Below are 24,679 nucleotides of genomic sequence, written 5' to 3'. Positions count from 1 at the left end.
TATATTATGAAACCTGCTGACAATGGGAAAAGGCGTTTCAAACTTTGCAAAAGTTGGCGCACAAAATGAAATGCAGAAATATTTCAAGTTGTCTCAAAAGCACAAAAAAAAACTTTTTATGTATTACCAACTATTGACGATTTCTAGAGCTCTTTTGCTTTGGCATTAACACTCAATGGGCATTTTGTTATGAGCAATCTATTAGTTAATTATTAATAAAATAACCCTTGCATGCATTATCGACGTTTCCATTCGAGCTCAAGTGTTGCCTCAGCTGCTAAACAAGAGAAAAAATTACTTTAGAAATGTATAAAATACCATGGGAACACTTAAAAGACACCGAGTCGTCTTCGTTTCTTTCACAACGTTGCATTTGATATTCTCATCTCATCGTTAGAAAGAGGTATTGGCCGTTGATATTCTCACCTCATCGTTAGAAAGAAGACTTGGCCGTTGATATTCTCATCTAATCGTAAGAAAGAAAAGTTGGCCGTCATGGATTGTCGTCTGGTACTTTGTTTGGTCATCATTGGACTCGTTTCTCACCATCAAGTCTCAGCCCAAAGTGGTAAGTGTTCAAGTTCAAGTTCAAGTTCAAGACATAATTTGTCGTATTATGCTGGGGCACAAGTCTAAAAGAAATTACAAGCCTTCTCCCTTCAAAACAAAAGTTCTCCCAATTTTAATTTTCATTTCATTTGTTTAAATCTCCCTTTAGCAATCGCCAACTGCCATGCTTATACCTCCCCTTGAAGAGTATTTGATATATTTTTTTTATGCGGGGGTTCTTGTAGCTTGCGCATAACTGAATGGATATAATCTAAAGAGCAGAACAAACATTTGCAGGAGTCGAGTCACAAAGTAACTACCATAAATGATAATAATTTTAACTTATAAAGCGCACATATCCATTCTAAAAGACTGCTCAAGGTGCTCAAATTAAATTGGTTAAAAGACCATCCCTTTAATTATGTTCGTTGTCCGTTTGGTAAACGCACATAATTTTGTCGTGGGCCTATTAACACTCTGTGAACAAAGATTTGATTATGTTACAGTCAACATTCTATTCACCCTTGTATATTGTTGAACGCGATTTAACATGGTATTGGGATTGGCTTTGGACCGAATCGGAGGGAAATCTTGCTTTGGATGGGGTGAGGGGATCCATCCAATAACACATCTGTAGTGACGCCCCCAATCTGCCATTCTGAATATTATAACATTTTGAAGCATAAATAACACAAGGGTTTTACCTCATTGGCGTGTAGTACGCGGTTTCATACCATTTCTGTCAATGTACATGGACATGCACTCACAAACACAACTATATGCCTATAGTTCCATGCATGTCACTGAAGATCTCCTCTGTCTTTTATCTTTTACCCTTTCTCTCCTTTCTCAAACTGTTATTACAATGTCACATTCTGAGTTATTCGCGTGATTGTTACATTGTATTTGTGTCCTGACAAGGGTTCTTGAGTTTTTGAACCATTAATTGATTGATTGATTGCTTTTATTTATACACCATGCAAGATTAACACAGCACAATGCATTTCTGAAAATATTAACATTTCTTTAGGTAAAAAATCCTGAATTATAGTATTTAATGACGTGAAAAAATGGCCTGTAAAATATTAATTACGGGAATAAAAAGTGAACCTACTTGAAACTGGGCTTGTTCCGTTTGGATTTACTGAATTAAACCAAAGAGTATTAAGAGATGGAGTCCTAACTAATTCCCATTGTACCATCTTCGATGGCGCCAGAAGAAAGTTTTTTTTTTTTTTTAGCAGATGTTTCTGCATTTATTGATAAATCAAATATAAAACATTCAAATAACAATAATAGTATATAATATAATTGATTTACATCAAGGGTGGCAACTTAATACACACAAAATAAAATATTTTTAAAAAAAATACATAATTGAAAGCTTGAAAGTATGGAGGTAAGTAAAAAATAATCAAGATAAATGCAGAGGCCAACTACCATAAGCAAAGAAGCTTGAGGCGATAGCAGCCGGGAAGGGGGGGGGGGGGTACATGGCGCTGTTTTTAGGAGAATGTAGGGGAATAGAGAGTCACAAAGGATGTCAGGCATGTGCTTAACTGGATCTTCCTTGCACAAACGTAGACAAAAGATTCCTGCCTAGCTGCAAACTATCGGGCCACTGTCAAGGGATGTATGCTTAAGTCATCATTATTACTTTTCGCTACCACTCGTCTGATAATACGAGCAGTACACAGTGCTTGCCTTTAGGAGGCAAGCGAAAGGAAATGGAGCAAAATTTCCTGAAATATTAATCAAAATTACTCGACTGGGCATGTGTGGGCACTAATCTGACATAGTTATAACGTCATAAAGAACTTTACATGAACTAATTCACATTTAATTTTCGTGAGCCGGAGGTAATCGGAAAAGTGTCAAATTCCAGGTTTTAGGACTGTAAAATTATACTATTTTTCACAAATTAAAGCTGTTATCCTACAATGTAAGTAAATTTCTTGACACATTTAGGCTTTTCTATTCATATTTTTATCATCTGTTCGATTTTTCCCTTGTTAGTTCAAATAAAAAATTAAATATAAAGGATAGTTCTTTGTGAAAAAAATCACTACTCGACCTTTCCAATGATATAGGCAGCTTCGAACCTCAGACATCAAAGGTAACCGCACACCAGTAAATTACATTGTGCAACCATAGAAAATGGCAGCTGCTTGGAATAATTTGTTGCCAGTTAGGTCTCCAGCTCCTAAAACTCATTGATTAAACTACAGATTAAACTACAACTACAAAAAAAACAAAAAAAACAGAATGCACATACACTAGACTGAGAAGAAGAAGAAAAAAGGTAACAAAATACAAAATATTACAGCTAAAATTGGGAGAGAGAGAGAGAGAGAGAGAGAAAGAGCGAGAGAGGGGAGATGAAGGAAAACAAATCAATCAATAAGGAAATAAAGTAGTAGGGAGTAAGGAAGGGACTGAAAACTTTTCTAAATATTGTTTTAGTAGGGCTTAAATATAATTATTAGTAGTAGTAGTAGTAACAGTTGCAGTACTAACTAAAGTAGTAGCAGTTAGTAGTTGCAGTAGTAATAGAAGTAGTAGAAGTAGCCCTAGCAGAAGTAGCAGAAGAAGAAGCAGTACTACTACTACTAGTAGTAGTAGTAGTCGTAGTAGTAGAAGTAATAGTAGTAGCAGTAGTAGTTGCAGTAGTAATAGAAGTAGTAGAAGTAGCCCTAGCAGTAGTAGGAGAAGAAGTAGCAGTAGTACTAGTACTACTACTACTAGTAGTAGTAGAAGTAATAGTAGAAGTAGTAGTAGTTGTAGTAGAGTATCTAGTAGTACACGTAGTAGGAGTAGTTCAGTAGTGGTAGTAGTAGTAATAGAAGTAGTGGTAGTAGTATTTGTAGTAGTAGTAGTAGTAGTAGTAGCAGCAGCAGCAGCATTAGGAGTGGTGCTTCTCAAATGTATTTGCGAGTTTGACGCACAATAGTATTCACGCGTTTCATATTAAGCACAGATATGTACAGATTGTATGGCCTTGGTTCGTCTTATAGTGAAAATCGAATTTGAAAACTCAGACGATTTGTTTTTGTTTTGTTTTGTTTTGTTAAAGAGATATTGTATTATAATGACAATATGGATTTAAATGAAATCTAATTTCTTCAACTTTACCAGTGCTTGAAATACAGCCTGATACTTATTATAGCTTACTTACTACTCTTTAAAAAGTAATTTTTCTATATAAATTTTTATTCATATTTTAATCATCTGTTCGATTTTTCCCTTGTTAGTTCAAATAAAAAATTAAATATAAAGGATAGTTCTTTGTGAGAAAAAAAAAATCGCTACTCGACCTTTCCAATGATATAGGCGGCTTCGAACCTCAGACATCAAAGGTAACAGAACACCAGTAAATTCTATTGTGCAACCATAGACAACGGCAGCTGCTTGGAATAATTTGTTGCCAGTTAGGTATCCAGCTCCTAAAACTCATTGATTAAACTACTGACTTTATAGATAGGAAAAGAAAATACACATACACTAGATTGAGAAGAAGAAGAAAAAAGGTTAACAAAAATACAAAATATTACAGGTAAAATTGGGAGAGAGAGAGAGATATCGAGAAGTAGAGAGGGTAGGGGGAGAGAGAAAAAAAGGTTAGGTAGATCAATAATTCAATTATGGCAGTTAGGTCAATAGATAGGTAGATATAGGTGGGTAGCTTGAGAGAGAGAGAGAGAGCGAGAGAGGGGGAGATGCAGGAAAAGAAATCAATCAATAAAGAAATAAAGTGAAGGGAGTTAGGAAGGGACTGGAAATTTTTCTAAATATCATTTTAGTAGGGCTAAAATATTATTATAAGTAGTAGTAGTAACAGCAGCAGTACTAACAAAAGTAGTAGCAGTAGTAGTTGCAGTAGTAATAGAAGTAGTAGAAGTAGCCCTAGCAGTAGTTGGAGAAGAAGTAGCAGTAGTACTAGTAGTACTACTACTACTACAAGTAGTAGTAGTAGTAGTAGTAATAGTAGTCGTAGTAGAAGTAATAGTAGAAGTAGTAGTAGTTGTAGTAGAGTATCTAGTAGTACACGTAGTAGGAGAAGTAGTAGTAATATTAGTAGTAATAGAAGTAGTGGTAGTAGTAGTTGTAGTAGTAGTAGTAGTAGTAGCAGCAGCAGCATTAGGAGTGGCGCTTCTCAAATGTATTGGCGAGTTTGATGCACAATAGTATTCACGTGTTTCATATTAAGCACAGATATGTACAGATTGTACGGCCTTGGTTCGTCTAATAGTGAAAATCAAATTTGAAAACTCAGAGAATATTTTGCTTTTGTTTTGTTTTGTTAAAGAGATATTGTATTATAATGACAATATGGATTTAAATAAAATCTAATTTCTTCAACTTTACCAGTGATTAAATTACAGCCTGATACTTATTATAGCTTAATTACTACTCTTTAAAGTATTTTTTTTTAATATAAGATCAACATATGGCTCCGGTTGTCTCATTTTCGCTCGCTGGAACATTGTCAGCACAAACCACTGACCTTTACCCCCTGGACGGATCATCGCCCATTCCCATTCACTTTACGATATGTACTAAAAGGCTGTATTGTCTGACCGTTCATGAATATTCATGTTTTTGCTTACCTCGGCAAAATGTTTGCTTTTACTAAATGGAAAAATGACGGTGGGGGTTGGATGGAATGGACTAAATGAACCAAGCAGAAGTGATCTATGATAATTGATGCTTCTTATCCTTCGTGTGCTTGACCTATAATCTTCAAATCGCTTGTCAAACTGAGTCCAAAGTTCGACTGGTTTCACATGTGTATATAGGCAATGACGAGCTTGCAACCTATTTTGATCAAAGTACGGTGGTTGAACTTTCAAAAGTCAATAGGACATGAGGGTTCCAATGAAAGAGCTAGTGATTACGTACGTCGGGTGGATGTGGTTTTTGTTTAAACAAAAAGTGAATTTTAACGATTTTTTTAGGGGTAACATTCCATAGGCTAACATGTTAGGCTGCTGACTCTGACGATCGGGGCGTTGTGAAATGAGACTAAACGGAGCAATGCGTTTATATGCATGGAATAAAAAAATAAAGTAATGGCTTTCAACATATCTATTTTTTAAAGAAAATTTTGTTTTAATTATTTTTGTGGAAACTAACAACCACTGTGTTTATGTTTTTAATGATCATTTTATCATTTTGTTGTCTTTTACGTGTTCGTTTGGATTTTGTGTAAGACTATCATCTTCAGCTTCAGCTTTTTTTTTAAATATAGCACTTATTATATCTCGAAAGTCTCTAAGCGCTTTACAAATATAATATCACCCCTGTTCATTGGATTCAGTGCTTGCCCGCACACAATGTGAACACAATCTCTATTCCCTGGGGAGCGTTCCAGCCAGGCGTGACTTCACGCTCAAAAGCTGTTTGACCAACTATAAGGCTGTTCACACCGCAATGAGATAGCGCGGTCTATCGTAGCACCCCCTTTTTTCTAGCGCACTAGACCGCGCTATCTCTCGTGGACCACCCCCAAGAGGTGCTCCAGTGGCACGCCGTTTTGGCTTGACCGAAACGACGTTGTACCTTCCAAACCGCAGAGATAGCGCGGTCTAGCGCGCGCTATCTCTGCCGGTGTGAACAGCCTCAATGACGGTCGCATCCTACCGGGTACCCATTTTAACTCCTTGGTGGAGAGTAGCAAGTGTAGGTTAATGTCTTGCCAACAGATTGTTGTGCCGTGTCTGGATTCGAACGTTCGATCTTCGCATCCCCAGTCAAGCGCCGTAAACCACTCGACCGCGACATTCCAACCTACATTACCTACCTACAAGTTTATATGACTATTTGATGATCCAACAAATTCAATAATTCATACGATGTATTTTCCGTGTTATTGTTGATTATGTTTGTACTGTATTCTTTGTTATTGTATGATTTTTTTTTAAAGGAAAAGGTTTAATGAATTTCATTAAATTCGTTTTCAGGGACGTGCGAAGGGTGCTGTGACTGCGGCCAAGTGGATGGCGGTTGTTATTGCGATCATATATGCAAGTATCAGCATGATTGTTGCTCAGACTACGCGACGCACTGTCTCGGTAAGTGTTTGGGCAATGAAATGTTTGTATCATAAACTCCGAAGGCCTATAATAAATTAACTGATGTTAATTATAGTGAATTCCTAGGACATTGTCTTATCTACTTTCTTTAGCATGGCTACGTCGCTTCTCTCCATTTAATGATTGTTGTATCTGGCAGGAATAAATTCTTTGAGATGCGAGCACCGTAATGGCAGCACATCTAAATCCGGGGTAATAAGCTTGGTGATGGTAATAAGCGCTATATAAAAAACGTATTATTATTATATTATTACACGAGGCGAAAACTGCCTGACTTTGGGCATGCGCCAACGAGTTGAACGGCTTTTGACGCGCACTACATGTGACATAAATATATTGTTAAATGAACAGTGTATAGCACATTGCTTTCTTAACATAGTTGCGTATACGCATTTATTGCCTTCCAAGGTTTAATGAGCGTAGGTAATAGGGACTTTTAGATTTGCACAACGACAACGTGGATTGTTACGATCGACGTCCTTTAAATGCACTGCCTTGAATGGACGTCACACGTATCAGTCCACGCAAATCTAAAAGTCCCTACTAACTCGATCAAGGTGACACCTCGTGAAATAATGATCTGGGACTTTTTGCTTTGTATGAATTAAGTCATGGCTTTGTTCACATATTTCAAAATATAAGGCTAATGTATTGAAAGTATGAGAAGGGTAATTTTTGTGTGATCGTGTTCAGAGTAACATATTGTCTGAACTGTGAGACAATGCAGACTAATCGGTCTACAGCACCCCATAGAGTCTGTACCATATAGCTGCCTCTGACACAGCCCTAGACTAGTGTTAGGTGCAGCTGAAGGCTTGACGGAACTGTATTCGAGTGAAAAATTAGAGTCTGTGCCTGAAGGTATTATTATGTGCTATTAACTTTGATGTTTCTACAGACACAGGCGACCCTTGCGATTCGGTACCCTGTCTAAACGGTGGATCATGTGTCAAATCTGGGAAATGGCCATCGTTCGATTGTTCCTGTCCTTCTGGATATTCTGGAATGATTTGCGATGGTAACTTATCGTTTTCTTCAAAACCTTCAATACTTACATTTAAATCAGTTAAAAACTGAAAGGTGACAATAAACTGAAGCCACAACGTTGACAAGGATTAGGCAAGACAGACTGAGTTGACATAAGTATGTCTGTGCGCGTGGTGTATATACTATAACATGGGGTGTGTGTGCGCGTATGTGTGAGTGTGTGTGTGGGTGGGTGGGCGTGTGTGTGTGGGTGTGTGTGTTATTGTGTGTGTGTGTGTGTGCGTGTGTGTTTGTGGGAGGGAGGGGGCAGGGTGGGGCAAGCATTGCACCAGTGAAATAACCTCCAGATTTGTTAGGGCTTTTAAAAAAAAAAGTGAATAACGTGCAATTGACTTATAAATTATGTCTAAGTACTTTAAGTTTACTTTGTTGCCAAGTTATATACTGCAAATGAGCTTTTGTTTGATTATGTTTATGTATAAGCAATTCATATCAACATGGAAAACGTTTTTTTTTTTTTATTATTTTCAATTATATTCAATTGTTTTTGTTTGTATTACACATTTGGAGAAATAAAAGAAAATTGAAGAAGACAAAAAATGATGTGTACACATTATAAGAAGAAGGAACTCTTTATCTTCGTATAGGATATGGAAACAGCTGCATTTTGTGAATACGATACCACTAAAAAGTAATCCACAATACGCCATTTTTGTGATGTAACCGAATTGTATGTATATGTCTTTGTGAAGTGCCTCAATGCGAATGATTCATTTGCCTGTATTTCAATAGTCGGTATGCAAATTGCATATAAGTATTACGTGTTGTAAGATATGGCAAGCCATAATGTTTGTCCTAACTAGCAACAACTAGCTTAGGCAATTCGCATCCTGACTATTGAGATACTATTATTCGTATCCGTTGAATGAAATAATATGGATGGAGGCATTTCACAAAGACGTTTGCATTAAACTTCTTTCCATTACGAAAATGACCTGTTAGCAGATAACTTTCTCTAAACTTTCCGAGGTTTCACGAGACCAATACCAGGACTCTCGTGGGTCGTCGGCCTGCTGGAATTTCCAAACTTTTCATGTCTAAATTTGTTTATCCCTTAAATTAACAGAGTTCGACGCGTGTTATTCGTCACCTTGTATGAACGGTGGTACTTGTTATGGCAGCGGTTTATCTCATGATTGCTCCTGCCCATATGGATACAACGGGTATAACTGTGAAGGTAATTAGCTCTGGTTTGATTTGGTATGCAAATGTGTACAGGTAATATGCAAGTTTGTACAGGGGAGGTAAACTTATTAAAATTACGAATTTTGTTACATGATTATTATGAAAGTGATTCTAACATTGCATTTTCTTTACGAATTATATTACTGTATGCATGTGCGCCGTTGGTTTACTTGGATATCCCCACTTCATCAGGGCCCGTTTCATAAAACTTTTTATCTATAACAAATGACGAATTTCTATGATAATTTTGCTCTCAGCCAATCAGATGCCTTGATTTCAGTAGCTTATAACAGTAGCTTGTAACTTGTTATTGATATCAAGTTTTATGAAACAGGGCCCAGGTCTAAATCTGTTTATCCCTTGAATTCACAGACTTCGACCCGTGTGCGTCCTCGCCGTGTTACGGTGGTACTTGTTACAAAGAAGAAGGCGGTGTATCTTATTCTTGCACCTGCTCATATTGGTACGAGGGGGATTACTGTGAAGGTAAGCTCTGGATTGATTTTTGATGCAAATGTGTACAGGTAATATAGAAGTTTGCAGAGATAATGCAATATAATTTAAATGACGAAATTTGTTACATTATTATAATGAAGGTGACTCTAACATTGCCTTTTCTTTACGAATTATATTACTGTAATTGGCAATAATTGTTCATTCTCTCTGTTTTAAAAGAGTATTGTAAAATGAACTACATACATTTAACCGCTCGGCTATGACCGGGATCATAATATTGGAGCCCCAGGAGCCTCGGGTTGTGATGGGCATTAATTTACGCTATATAAGAAGTTATCATTATGATTCTTATTTCACTTGTTTCTCTAAGTAATTTGTAAACATTTTCAGTCTCGATGTGATTATGATATATTGGACGAAGAATTAAAAAACAACATTTACATCAATCAAATCAAGCTCTTACATTATTTCGATCGTTTGCAAAAGGACTTTAACATCAGCAATTTCAGTCTCGATGTGATTACGCATTACGTTAAAACTATACCCCAGGAGTCAATGTAATCTAGTGGGTTGTCAGAAACCCATTTTCGTTTCTCTCCTTAAAACTTTGAGAGAGCTTCTTCTACTCTTACAAAGGCACCAATGTAATTATGATTGGGTACCACTACCTCATTTTCGTTTCTTTCGTTAAAAACTTGGACAGAGCCTTGAGACTCTGAGTGAGAGATTAAAAATATTTGATTGCAGCTGGACTCTTCATCATATTACGTAATACTAGTGTAAACGAACTCTTACTGGGGCTCGATCTGCCTGAAAGGAAATTAGAAGTAGGATATAAGTATTTTACTTGTTTTAAGATATTTTTCATGTCCAAAAGTCACGAATAAGTTAGATGAAGACCAAAATGAAAGTTCGAACGTAGCAAAATGACCCATAATTGGCGACACAACAACAATTTTAACTCTGGCAGCGAACTCGGTAAACTAGCGCGTGTAAACTGCATGTGTCTCTTTCTCCCTTCTCCCTTCATTTCCCCCTCTACCATGCTTAGCGTGTCCACACACAAAACAATTTATCCCGAAACTCTATAACGAAACGTCGTATAAAGAATCATCGTATAAATTTCAGAGTGTCCACACACAAGAAACGTCGTATTAATAATCATCGTATAAATTCCAGGATGTCCACACACAGAAGAAAGTAATCCCGAAACTCTACAGCGAAATGTCGTATAGGTGCGCAGTTTGCTACTTCGGTCATAATGGAAGCGGAAATGAGAGGTCTGGTCTCCTTTCGCTCGAGGTCACGTTAAGCCCCGCCCAGGTGGGGGTGGATTACAGCGCTAGTGTTTACCTAGGGCTTATCAAACTCTCAGCTCTAGTAAAAGTAGAAGTGATGAAAGTCAATTGGGGGTTTCAATTTTAAACGACCAGTTTTCGTATTGGAAACAATTTTTGAAATGTAGTACTCCGCCCTTGCTATAATTTGTGTGCCAGAGTTGGTAAAAGAAAAATTGGATCCTGAAAAAAAATCAGTATTGTAGGATAATCCGATTATTTTCGCATGTTTTAATGTCCCGTCATTTAATCCATGATTTAGAATCATAATGCGTTGTATTTTTGCAGTTGGAAAAGAATATGAAATTACAATAGTTTGTGTTTGATGCTTGTTTAACTCATTACACATTCAACGAAATGATGAGAAATTATTGAAAGGAACAGCGAACATTTGTTGAGATTTCATTTTCTGATGTAGGAATTCTAAATCCTGATATTTCATGCGCTCTCTTATCTCACCATCTGGTCAACAGTTGCAGATTAGTTGCAACTTTTCGGCGGCTTGGAGCATGGGGTCAAAGGAGAGCGGCTTTTTTCCACTCCTTCTCTATCACCTCCCTGGGTAGATTTTACAGCTAGATTCTGATCTATCGGTGCAGTGCGCCCACTGCATGAAGCCAACTTTCGCACATCGGCTCGGAATAGCTGTGCTATTCTGTAAATATTGAGTTAGGGCCCAACATGAACAATGAAGTGGATTCCCCACTTCTTCTTTTTACTACCGAAAAATCTAAAGTCTAATGTGAAAATTGCCCAAAGTAGGTCCATCCCGATAAATGTAGGTCAAAATAATGTAGGCCTAGATTCCCTTGATTAATGTTAATTTGTAAAACTATACACTTTGGATTTAATATTTTGAATACTCTTCTTGCCTCTGTTTCTCACGGCATAAAAGCTATAATTTCCCAAAGATAGTAACACTAGCACCGACACCGACCGTGGTATAAATATTTCTCAATCGCTAAGAGTATAGCGCTATAGTACACATGAAATTAAACACCGACTGTTTAGGTTAAGCCGACGACATTCGATGAAAAGAAACAACAACGACCGGTATATGTCAGAAAATCGGCGGTCAATACCCAACATTTCATGTTCGGTGTTATAATCATGATTTCGCGGCAAAAAAAATATATATATTAACACCGAAGACCACAACAAGCGTGAATTGACTCATTGAGATAATTTTAAGCTGGCTAATTGATGAATACAACTATAAAAGTTGGTCCTTGGCAGAACAAATTTAGAAAAGACCGGCAGATTACCAAGAGCGATAATTTGGGGGATAGGGTATAGTAGTAATTCTTAATCCAAGGGTTGAGGTTGCGATTCCCAGCCCAGCAACAACATCCTTTGGCAAGAGATTAATCTATATTTGCCACTCTCTACCCAGGTGTAAATAGGGGTAATAATAATTGCATGGCCCACAGGAAGATAATCATTAAAATTATTATCATTATTAGTAGTAGTATCACTATTACTATCATTTTGTTCTGATAATTATTATTATTATTATTGTGTTAACGATTACTATGAAGAAAAAAATAACAATAAAATAATAGAACTAGGCCTTGGTAGTTCTGTCTTGGAAAATTAAGTATTGAATCTGGGAAAATCGGTGCGAAAGGCTCATAATACGTTAGATAGCATATATATTCAATATCCTTTCTGCGTGGATATTGGTAAATAATTTATAGTTGCATTTATTTATCTGATAGTCATAAATACATGGTGTGACCGAGACTAAAAGTTAAAGATAAAGGTGAGTTCTGGTTTAAAAAAAAAAAGAATTCTCACAGAATCAAACGAAACTTACACTGAATGTTGAAGATTACAAATAAATGTCATTAGCCAAACAATGTTGGTAGAAAATGTATACTAGTGGGAGAGTAAAGAGCATACAAACATTGGGAAATCAAGGTTACTAGCCCCGACACCATTTGTGTAGTCCCATATACGTCTTTCTGTGTACAGTGCTTGTTACTTTACCAGGACTGGGCAAATTTATTATGATTCTGATGACTCCAGAACTTTGCAGTACACACCAATACCTACATGCTACATGATCAATTTTTACTGCTCCATTCCACACCTTTTCTTTTACAATGCAATCGGATGACCAGAACTCACCTTTATCTTTAAAAAGGTGCGATTCAAATTATCCTTTACAATTTGTGTTTAATAAAGTAATAGATCCGTGGTTTCTGCTCCCTGCCACAATGGTGGAACAAGTCACAATAGGCGGTGTCACACAGAAAAATTCCGATTTTAGAAATCAATTTTTTTTCATTTACGTCGGTGACAGACTGGTGACAGACAGGCTAAGAATAATCCGGATAACTAAAATCCGGATTTTTGATTGGCCATTGCGCATGCGCCGTTTAGGTAGCTAAGCATTGCATTGTGACATCACACGTTTAAATGCGCGCATTTCAACGTGTGATGTCACAATGCTTATTTAAAGGGATTATTACAACATTGGTGTCAGACAGAAAAATCCCTTTAAAAAAACCCATGAAACATCCTTTCAAGAGAGAATTATCTTGCTTCATATGAGGATTTTTGAAGGGATAATTGTGACAGATAGCCATTAAAAAGGGTAACTAAAATCCGGATAACTAAAATCCGGATTTTAGGCCTATGTGTGACACCGCCTGAGAGAGACAGAGCGACAGAGAGACAGAGAGGTGAACGATTTTTTTTATAAATAATAATAATATTTGTTGTTGAAGGTAATAGTATTCGAAATTATCTTGTTTACACATTTTGTTCTTCTTAATACAGTCTTCAATCCGTGTGTGTCGGCTCCTTGCCTCAATGGTGGAACCTGTAACAATGAGGTAGAATACGAAAGGGCCTACAGCTGTTCCTGCCCAAACGGCTTTTATGGAAGTATCTGTCAATCGACGAATGAAAAAGGTGAGATAACCTTTGAAACTAGGTACAAGTAAGACTTACCGCATTTCAGGAATTTTTTACTTTTTTTCAACAGTTTTTTCCATGTGACTCGCAACGCAACACCACAATCACTAAATTAAAGTTACCTGTTGTATTTGCTACTCATTGAGATAAGTATATGTTTTTCACAATTAGGCTATTTCCATATCAAATAAAGACGTGAAGAGAAGATTACGTTCTGTGAAAAGGTTTAAGAAAATCGTTTCTATATCGTGTAATTTCTCGATAAGAAAAAAAGCACATCTGTAACGGCTTTTCATGCATTTTTTTTCCATATTACACATGCAATGTGGTGAGTGTCTTTGCTCTTAATCTATAATCTTTCTTGCAAATATTGATGAAGTACGATTGATAAAAAAGAAACGAATCTATTAAGTTAATCGCTGTCTTCTTCAATTCCTCTGATAAAGGATCCTGTGAAGGTAATTGCGGACTTAGCGATGGAGAATGCCGTTGTGATTCAAGGTGTCATATATATGGTGAATGCTGTGTTGACTTCGATGAGTACTGTGGGGCAGGTAAGGGTCGTAGCGTTAAATCATTCCGCTTCAAACTTTTCCCTCCCACGTACACTCTCTACGAGAGGAAAATATTTTGAGATTCATGAAATGCCTGACCAACCGTAAGCAACTTCCGGTGACGTTACCATCTCTCTCAAGTAGCTGTATTTTAGGGATTTTTAAAGGGATTTTTAAAGGGATAATTGATGACAGACATCGAATTGAGAGGTAACTAAAATCCGGCTAACTAAAATCCGGATTTTTGGCCTCTGTGTGACACCGCCTAATAAGAGTCAATACATCGATGACATTTCTACGCGCTTAACAGATAATTATTACCCTGGCCAGGCGCCAATTTTCAGACGCTAACGATACTGAGCAAAGTACAATGACTTTCGCAATCCTACTGGGCACCCATTTAACACCTGGATGAAGAAAAGCAAAGTAGAGTGTTTTTTTGTTTAAAGACAAATATATTGATTGAGGACAAAAGACCATACAGGGTTTGAACCCACGACCTTTGCTTCTCCTTCAAGAGTTTAAACAAACCGGAATACGACACCTCTACTTCTAATCATATATTTTAATCTAACTCTAAACTTATAATGCAAACATAACATTAGGTTGAATGAATATGGAGTAAATCAGAGTACTAGCTACCCTGTTATTTATTCATTTGTCTCCGAGACAGGATGGGACCATTGTTTTTCTGCACCCTGTCTGAACAATGGGACGTGTGACAGCGATGGAGACTCATTTTGGTGTACATGTCCATATTCATTTTATGGAGCATATTGTCAAAGTCAAGGTAAGACGGTTTCTAAGTCATGGCTTATAAAATGTAGCATTCAATATTTCTGAAACGGTTTTCTTTAAATTGCGTTTCAACCGATTTCGATGATAATAATTATCACTGATGAAACGGTTTACCTATTCAAACCTGAAATCAAATCCGAAATTCCCAGAAAGGAGGAGAAAAGGAGATCGACAGGCTACAATAAACCAAGGATCAATACAAAAAAAAACAATGTACTCCTTAAATACAAAATCTTGGACAACACTCTTTATTATCCTGGAAGCAAATTTGAAGGAAGGGCCATAGGGTCCGCTTACTATTCCCTCATTGTTCAGAAATTAGAGTAGAAATCGTGATTATCTTTTCGTTCTAAACAGGAAACGAGAGTAACCCTTGCCTTTCCGCACCGTGTCTGAACGGTGGGTACTGTTATAGTGAATACTTATATCACTCAGATGACACATATTTTGAGTGTAGATGTCGAGATGGATACGATGGAGAATATTGTCAAAATGGTAAGACAGCTTTTCAGTTCTTTGTTTGACAAATTTAGTATTTAATATTCTGAAACTGTATTCTTCAAGTTGTTATTTAATTGATTTCAATGATAATTATCTCACTTATGAAAATGTTTCGCAATTCCAAATGAACATCATTTTAGAAATTCCTAAAGAGGGGAAGGAGAGGAGATCCTCAGTACAAAATAATATAAGCGTTAAGTAAAAGAATGCATGTGCTTCTGAATACAAGATCTTGAGGAACACTGTTTGCTATACTGGAGGCAAATCTGCAGGAAGGGTCATAGCGTCCGTTGACTAATCCCTCACTGTTCCCTCGTTGTTTTTTAAATAGAAATAATCGAGATCGACCCTTGTATGTCTGCACCCTGTCTGAACGGTGGGGAGTGTAGCAGCAGGGGAGAATCATTTTCGTGTTCCTGTCAAGATTTTTACTATGGAGCATTTTGTCAAAATGGTAAGACGACTTCCAAGTTCTGTTTTCACAAATCTAGTATTGAATATTTCTGAAACTGTAATTTTTAGGTTTTGTTTAACCGATTTTGATGCTAATTAGGTCACCAATGTAACTATTTCGCATTTCAAACTTAGTATCAATTTTGAAATTCTCAAAGAGGGAAGGAGAGGAGATCCTCAGGCCAAAATAATCTAAGCATCAAGAAATAGAATACATGTACTTCTGAATACAAGATCTTGAGGAACACTGTTTGCTATATCTGAGAGCAAATTTGCGGAAGGGTCATAGTTGACTGTTCCCTCATTTTCCCCTCGTTCTTTCGTAAATAGGAAACGGGACCGACCCTTGTATTTCTGTAGTCTGTCTCAACCTTGGGGTGTGCGTTTACGACACCTATCGCGACTCAGTACGGTGTGCCTGTCAAAATGGATTCTATGGAGATCATTGTCAAGATGGTAAGACACGGTTTGACAAATTTAGTATTTAGTATTGAATATTTCTGAAACTACGTTTGAACCGATTTCAATGAAAGTAAATTCTTACTGATGAATTGGTTTCTCAACTGGAACCTAAAAATTAATTGGGAAATTCCCAGTGAGGAAGAGGAGAGGAGGTCCTCAGGCCAATATGATTATTCCGAGCATTACGAAGAAAAAAACATTATGTACTCCTCAAAAACAAGATCTTGAGGAACACTGTTTTTCAATACTGAAAGCAGATTTGCAGGAAGGGTCATAGTGTCCGTTGACTACTGAACTCCCTAGTTTGTAAAGGCTTAATACAAGAATAACCCGGTTTCTGCATGGAACTGCTTCAGAAATTTAAGTAAATATCTTGATCATCTTTTTAAACAGAAGATGGGGACGTCCCTTGTATTTCTGCACCCTGTCTGAACTGTATAAGTACTGTGTTATCGAAGAACATTCATTTTGGTGTTCCTGCCAAAATAAATGACAATGGAGAATTTTGTCAATATCATGGCAAAAAGGCTTCTCAGTCATGGTTGTACAAATTTAGTTTGAATATTTCTGAAATTGCATTTTTCCCTAATTCAAACCTGAAATTAGATCCGAAATTTTCGCAAAGGAAAAGGAGTGTAGATCCTCAGGCCAGAATATTCCGAGTACCAAGGAAAAAAAACTTGTATTCCACAAATACAAGATCCTGACGAACACAATTATAACAGTAGTGAAAGCAATTTGCAGGAAGGGCCTATTGTGCGTTGGCTATTCCCTCGTTGTTCAGAAAATATTAGAATGAAAATGTTGATCATTTGTTTTAAATAGGACGCGGGCCTGACCGTTGCGATTCTGTAACTTGTCTGAACGGTGGGACGTGTTACAACGGTCGAAATTCATTTTGGTGTTCCTGTGAAAGTGGATACTATGGACCATATTGTGAAAATGGTAAGACGGCTTCTCAGTTATCACTTTACGAATTTAGTATTGCATATTTCTGAATCCTATATTCTTCAAGTTGTGTTCGAAACGATTTCAATGAAAATTTATCTCAATGATGAAACGGTTTCCCACTTCAAACCTTAAAGCAAGTCGTAAATTCCGAAAGAGGAGATGGGGATCACACACTCGGGTTGGAATAACCCAAGCATTAAGAAAACAACAAAAATATCTAATCCTGAAATACAAAATCTCGATGAACACTCTTTACTACTTTGAAAACAAAATCTAGAATCGTCGTAGGGTATGTCGAAAATTGAATCCTCTCGTTTCCAAAGGCTCAAATCAAGAATCACTCGGTTCCTGTATGCAGCAGGTTCAGAAATTCGAGTGAATAAATAGGAAACGAGAGCGACCCTTGTATTCCTGCACCCTGTCTAAACGGTGGGACGTGTGTCAGCGATGGAAATTCATCTGCGTGTTTCTGTCAAGACGGATATTATGGTAAGACTGGTTTTCTGTCATCGATTAACAATCTTCGATAGAGTGAAGTACATCTGCAATTATAGTCCTTTGCGATAACTTGATCAATCTTTTAGTCTGTCATCTATAAATTCCCTGAAATCTGTCTGATCTTCAATTGAATTTGATATTGCACTGATGGAATGGTTTTCGAACACGTTATGATTTACAGATTTTGATCAATTAATGTTGACAAATTTTAACTTTAACGAGGAATTGGAAGGACAGTGCCGAAGTAAGGGTGTACAAGAAGATGAAGACAGATAGCCCTAGCGTATGTTTTTCTCTTATAGATTCTTCAAGTTACTCAGCCATGCAACAAGAAGCGTAAACAAAAGTCAACGATTGTAAGTCGAATTAGTGTATGAATTGAGAATAATGGTTTAGCTCTCCTGGTTAAAAAGACCCCCAAATATTATTGATTTAACAGCTCATTCTTTATCATTTGTTTGTGTATATTTCTTTGCACAGAATCCATCGGTTGCGAGTCGAATCCGTGTATAAATGGAGGACGGTGCGAAAGTACTGGGTGGACCGCCTTGGGCTACTACTGTAACTGTCCTTATTGGTTGAATGGGCATCATTGCGAGATTGTTAGCGATTGTAAGATGATAGGACCTATATAGTATCCTTTTTTTAATATCGTAGTGATTTTAGTAGTACTAGAAATAGCATACACATATTTCGCCTCCGGGGTGATAGAAGGGCCGGTATTAACACCACCGAGGGAGTGATAATTTTCACCATCATCCGATTACAGAGAAGTCTTTATATACCTCATCCTTTTCATTCATTCATGCAGGCGAGTTCATGTACGTAGGGAAGGGAGTGTGTTTTGGGGGTCAACCCCCCCCCCTCAATTTTTTTGAGCAAAATATCGGTCTGCGCGATTTTCAAATTTCTGGGGCCTAAGAAGAAGAAAAAGAATTATTACTCACAACCTCCTCCAAAAGGATATATATGTATGATTTTTTTTTTCTCAGGAAATTATTGGCGTTCTATTTTTTGGAAAGAACTAAAAAATATTGACAATATTTTACGCTTGATTGAGCACTAGCCAATTTCGAAAAACTCGCAAATATTGTGGTTTGCACAAAAGTGTTTAAGCCTTGGACTCGATCAGAGTGCAAATCAGGCACTTACTGCATGTCTTCGGTTAACTATCAATAATAGCCTTATACCTATAGCTGTCTATGCACTGTGTCTAGCTGTGGCGTTGCCAGAAATTGAGAAAAGTGAGAACTAGAAGCAGCATCCTCCAACGATAGGGGTTCAATAAATAAATTTGGTCAGCTTCTTTCTTGCAACCTCATAGCAATTTTTCAATGAGTTTTTCCTGGCCCTTCAAGGGGAAGCTACACCAGCTTTACCGTGCTGAATATGTACGCCACTGGCCCATCACCATCATCTGCATCGGAACCCATTTTTTGTTTTTGTCTAGAAAGTGTTGGAATGAGGGGGGAAAATCTTATTTGTTATCTACAATAATCTTAAATGACAAAGACACAAGACACAATGTGTTGCATGGTGAATTAGAAATTTAGGAAAGAAAACAAGTTTATTGATAAAGTGAATGCTTTGTGTTCTTCAAATATGGATGTGAGCCCCACACTGCACGTTTCCTACATGCTTCAGACGGCAACGCATCATGAAAATTAGATGGAAGAGATGATAGATACTTTTATTGATACACACTTTATATAAAGTAGGCCTATTCTATACGACATGTAAAAGTGCTGTTAACTGCAGGGTTCGTGTAAACTTGAGCCCTCTGAACCCACTGCACATCGGTTCGATGGCGTTATTACCTGCCCTCTAATCAGGGAAATAATACTAATAAATATATAGTTATATTAATAATAATAATACTATCGAAATAAATAATAACATTAAGAAGAAAAAGAACAAGAAGTAGAACAAGAAGAACAAAAACAACTTGTGTTAATTTTGTATCACAATGACAGCTTAATCATAAATACATAAGCAAATATTTAATATTTTTCAATAATTGCACTGTAATTTCATTATTGCAAGTAAAGGTATCTTTCTTCCCTCTGTTACACATTCCATGTTGTAAATGTATATTTTTAAGAAATAAAATAAAATCAAAGCTAGTCTTTATTCCAATGAATCTTTGAACAGAACGGCTAGGGGGTGGATAAACGGATCGATAGCAATGTTCAATAACTTGATAAAGCAAAACAAAGCGTCGACTCACACAGCCCCCCGCAATTTTAAAAATTGTTTTAAGGTACACTACAAATCGAGCGGAATTAAAAAATAAGGTTTATTTTTGTGAACGTGAGAACTATTTGAGGGCTTTTTCATTCTTTTTATGTCAGCGTGAAAGAGTGTCATACAAAAAATGTCCCCTGTATCAACATAATGGCTCTACAAATGAAAAAGTGCCTAGAGACTGTGTGGACCACATTCATGCAACATGTTTGTGTGGTCCCATATATACGTTTCTGTTTGACTACTTGTCACTTTAAGGCCATTATATCTATAATAACTTTGATAATTCCAAAACCTCAAAGTAAACAACATTACCAGACATTATATGTGCTACATGATTATCTTTTTCTAATTGCTTCCAGGCAGTTCTTTTGAAATTCAATCGCATGACCAAAACTCAACTTTATCTATGATATTAAAGATAAACTTTAGTACTGGTAATGCGATTGCATTGTGAAAGAAATGGTGTGGAAAGGATCAGAAACAGTTGATCATGTAGCATGTAAGTATTGGTGTGCACTGCAAGGTTCTGGAGTCATCAAAATCATAATAAATTTGACCGAGTCTTGGTAAAGTAACAAGCACATACACAGAAAGCTATGTATGGGACAACACGCATGGTGTCGGGGTTGGTACTACCTTGATTCCTTGTCTTTCTATGCTCATTACTCAGCCAGTATACATTTTCTTCCAAAATTGTTTGGCACATGTCATTTATTTGTAATCTTGAACATTCAGTGTAAGTTTCGTTTGATTCTGTGAGAAATAATTTTCTTTTTTTTACCAGTACTCAACTTTATCTTTAATCGCAACTCTGTACTAAATAGATTAGCGTTTTGTAAGTTTTTTAACCACCCTGAATTAATTGAAGTCTATAAGACACTAGTTTATGATTAAGAGTCTAGTATGAGCCATATTTCTCTACTTTTTTATATTCCAGTTGACTGGTGGCAATATTACTTCCTAATGTAGGTATCTATGCCTATTATGGAGTATAAACGGTAAGTTTATTATTCATCTTATAATAAGACTATGACTATTGAAATATTCTGTTGCTTTGAATACCCATGCAATATGGTTAGAAAAGTTAAAAATATGCTGTGTAGATCACTTCCATTTGATTAAATTTATCTTGGTTTTCTCCTCCAAAGACTGCAAATTGGATATAAAAGAATGTTCTAGGGTCATATCTCAACTTTTATTTTGTTCCTCTAATCGAAACCACGAGCGATATGCTACAGATTGACCAAAGTATCCCTGATACCATTAATTAAACATTTTTTCTTCAGTCATTGATATAATAATGATGTACCTATTTCATGAGTTGATGTATTTTATGTCTCCTCTTCAAATTCTGTGATTTTTGTGAGCCTTCCTAAATAATCGATATTATTATTGTTATGATTAATTTTTAGTAATAGTAAAATGCACGACAAAAGACTCTCATGATTTCTCACTCATTTTCACAAACAAACACGCCCATACAGCACCCGCTCTCTCTCTGTCTCTCCCTCTCTCTATCTCACACAAACACACACACTAGGCGGTGTCACACAGAAAAATCCCTTAAAAAATCCCTTGAATTTTTTTTGATTTGTTAGTGGATTTTTGAATTAATGACAGACAGCAATAAAGATTTTTGGCCTCTGTGTGACACCGCCTATACTCTCTCTCTGTCACACACACACTCTCTCTCACACCCTCTATCTCTCTAACTTTTCCCTCTCTCTTTCTTCCCTAACACCCCAAATCTCAATCTAAAGCAATCGAATTTAATTAAGGCGTATAAGTTATTTATAGTTTTAAAAAACAGACAGAGAAAACAGTAAACTTTTAATCAGACGTAAACATCGAGGACTTAACCATGTATGAAAAGAATCACCTGTCAATGTCCCTAATACTTTTAAAACTAAGGAATTGTTCAAATTGTGTTTTTGTTTATCCACGACACCCCCCCCCCCATTATCCGCCACTAAACACACCCTTAATTTCATTTTCCAATCTAAATGTAAAATGAGAACGAGCTGTAGCCTTCATTTATATGTAATTATTTCTTCCTCCAGCCTTTCAATTTTGTCCAACCTCTTTATTTAATTCTTTTCCCAATTTTTTCCTCCGTCTTTCCCCCTCTTCTTCTTCATCATTCTCTCCGTTCGTTCTTATATGTATATTCCCCACACAGGCCTATGCTGTTTGGGATTACATTACGCCTTTTGTTAAAATATGCTCTTCGAATTATTGATCGTTATGAGAAAAAAAATGCATTGAATAACTTGATTTATATTGTTAATGTAAAGGAAAAAAAAAATAACGAGTAACTGTTGCTTTGAATTGCATTGATTGAATCGAATTATATTTCAGATAACACGACTGTAGCCTAGAAGCACTATGAGCATTGGAAAATGAGGAGGCAAACCAAACAATAAGAAATCATCTATTCGACCGTGACATGAGTAACATTTGAAGAAAATTAAATTAAATCAATTCAATTTATTTGGCATCATTAATCGAAAAAAATCAAGTATAAATCATCAATAAAGAGTCAATAATAGGCCAGGACCTCTAAGAAGCCATTTGCGCTTTTAAATAAAGCCCCCTCTCAAGTTAAACACAATATTGGATTAAATTACAAAATAAATTAAACTTACAATGTATTATTCATGGATTTTTTCCCCTAAGCATGTAACTTCCCTAAGTCACATTTAAATTTCAAAATCGTAGTTAGATGAAGACTCTTTAAACGGATTTTGCTCTGATAACCACTTCGTGGTCAGAAACATCTCTGTTTATGTCTCATCTCTCATTTCAATGAATTGTAAAATGTTTTGTTTGACTCAATAAAAAAGCCTATGGATGGCTAAAACGTTACCTAAAGAAACGTCTGAATATGAATACATTTGAAAGATCTGACATAAATAATCATTAACAGCGGCATTTTCAATTGATGTACGATTTCATACCCACATCCAGAATTCCAACTTTTAGGTTAAAATTGACATTATAGCGCATCAACTTTGATTGTAGTACTTGATTTTGCATGATTAATATTGTTCTTTGATTTTGATAATTAAGTCATTCATTCTAATATATAAATGTTAAAGAATATTAAACAAAATATCATGAAAACGATTCATATCAGTGAGGGTTTCAATATTTGTATTCATATAAGCAGTTAGGGCATTTGTATACGTTATTGAATCCATTGCAAACCACCTATAACGTGCATATTAGCAGTTTGTTAACGTCCCATACGTCTTTTAAAAACAACGCACTGCTAGCTTAATATGTTTCGAGTACTGTATTTCAGAAAAGCTTAGTTTACCACAAAATAAACTAGTCCACTATCTGAAATTCGAGTTCTTAAAAAAAAAAAAAATTGAATTTGAATTATTTATCTGTCGGAGGTTTCTCCAATGTATTATGTAACCATTATCATCATCGTAATAAATCACTGTTGGTCTCACCTCAATAAACCAGTTTGCTCTCGTTTGTATGTGTCCATTATATTTTGGTGAATCAATGAAAAGGTTCTGTGAAACAAGCGTATGTAAATTTTTCATTTCATCTTTTTATTTCATATATATTTAGTTTTCAGTTCTGAGTACATAATTAAATCAGTATATAATAATAATAATAATATAGAGTATTTGTAATGCGCCAACTCAACATGTGTAGTCCTGCTAATAAATATTTCTACTAATAGTCCTAAATAAATAGTTCTTCCTCCTATCGGTCATATATACGTCCCATTAATCGGTCCAATGAAACCTAATTCTATTTCACCCCAACACAAGCTCTTCGCAAATCTTGGTTGTATGTTGAAGTAATGGAACTTATAACGTTGAAGTGGGCCTTCCCCCCACCCCACCCTATCCCTGCCCATCCGAAATATGCGCCACTAAGCATATGGATCACTACAACGTAGTACTAAATCGGATATGAGATGAGACAGAATTAAAATCTGAAGATATAATGATAGAAAAAGAAAGACAGATACAAAGGTGACGATTGATTAAGATATTGAAATATAATTTGAGAGAAAGAGAAAGAGATGATCAGCAGAAGGACATTGATAAAGTTATTGAAAGAGAGAGAGAGAGAGAGATATTCAGCAAGAGGGATATCAAAGAATAATATATGGTGAGATTTAACCCGAACCCTATCATGTAGGAAAGAAATCAGAGAAAGGACTTTGATGAGAAGATACCTAGAAGAAGAGAATCTTTCAATCTAGCGGGCGAGTCCTTCAATTGAATTCGATTGTAATATATTTTAAATATATAAGATATAAAAAATATCCCACTTTGCTACCAGACTGTGGGGTGACGGTTACCCGATTATAGGTACAACTCTTTTCATGTTAATAGGGGTAATAGTTGCCAGTGGAGAGGAACTGTATACAAGTCAGAGAGAAACACAATCATAAATATAGGATATAACGAAAACTATGTATTATATCTGGTAGGCGACACCAATCCAATGTAATTTATACTGAACTATTGCAGAAAGTTCGGCAAACAGTGCAGTTGCCTACTTATACGTCCTTATATGACTTTAGCCCTGACAATTTTTATTTAGTATATCGAAACTTAAGACAATACAAAATTGAACGTTTTTGGAAACGACACAA

The 24,679-nt window shown here is 36.2% G+C and overlaps 1 protein-coding gene across 1 annotated transcript; it reads left to right on the top strand.

Moving 5' to 3' along the window:
- The first annotated feature begins 357 nt into the window (after window positions 1-357).
- Window positions 358-23,518, top strand: LOC115918586 (fibropellin-1-like). The gene is made up of 15 exons (XM_030984336.1): window positions 358-568; window positions 6,510-6,620; window positions 7,540-7,659; window positions 8,755-8,865; window positions 9,246-9,359; window positions 13,451-13,585; window positions 14,035-14,142; window positions 14,816-14,932; window positions 15,298-15,435; window positions 15,773-15,895; window positions 16,225-16,350; window positions 17,182-17,301; window positions 18,286-18,417; window positions 20,990-21,050; window positions 22,411-23,518. The coding sequence occupies exons 1-14, from the start codon at window positions 496-498 to the stop codon at window positions 21,019-21,021; spliced, it is 1,560 nt and encodes a 519-aa protein (XP_030840196.1). The 5' UTR covers window positions 358-495; the 3' UTR covers window positions 21,022-21,050; window positions 22,411-23,518.
- Window positions 23,519-24,679: the final 1,161 nt, after the last annotated feature.

This window comes from Strongylocentrotus purpuratus, unplaced genomic scaffold, assembly GCF_000002235.5.
Source record: "Strongylocentrotus purpuratus isolate Spur 01 unplaced genomic scaffold, Spur_5.0 spur5_scaffold_14, whole genome shotgun sequence".
NCBI lineage: Eukaryota > Metazoa > Echinodermata > Echinoidea > Camarodonta > Strongylocentrotidae > Strongylocentrotus > Strongylocentrotus purpuratus.
Note: the sequence above shows the minus strand (reverse complement) of the source record. Positions and strands in the feature narration are given on the sequence as shown.

Coding starts and splice junctions, on each gene's coding strand:
- LOC115918586 (XM_030984336.1), top strand. CDS start 496: ATGGATTGTCGTCTGGTACTTTGTTTGGTCATCATTGGACTCGTTTCT. Junction 13,586..14,034: donor TCAATCGACGAATGAAAAAG/GTGAGATAACCT, acceptor CCTCTGATAAAG/GATCCTGTGAAGGTAATTGC. Junction 18,418..20,989: donor TTGCGAGATTGTTAGCGATT/GTAAGATGATAG, acceptor TTTATATTCCAG/TTGACTGGTGGCAATATTAC.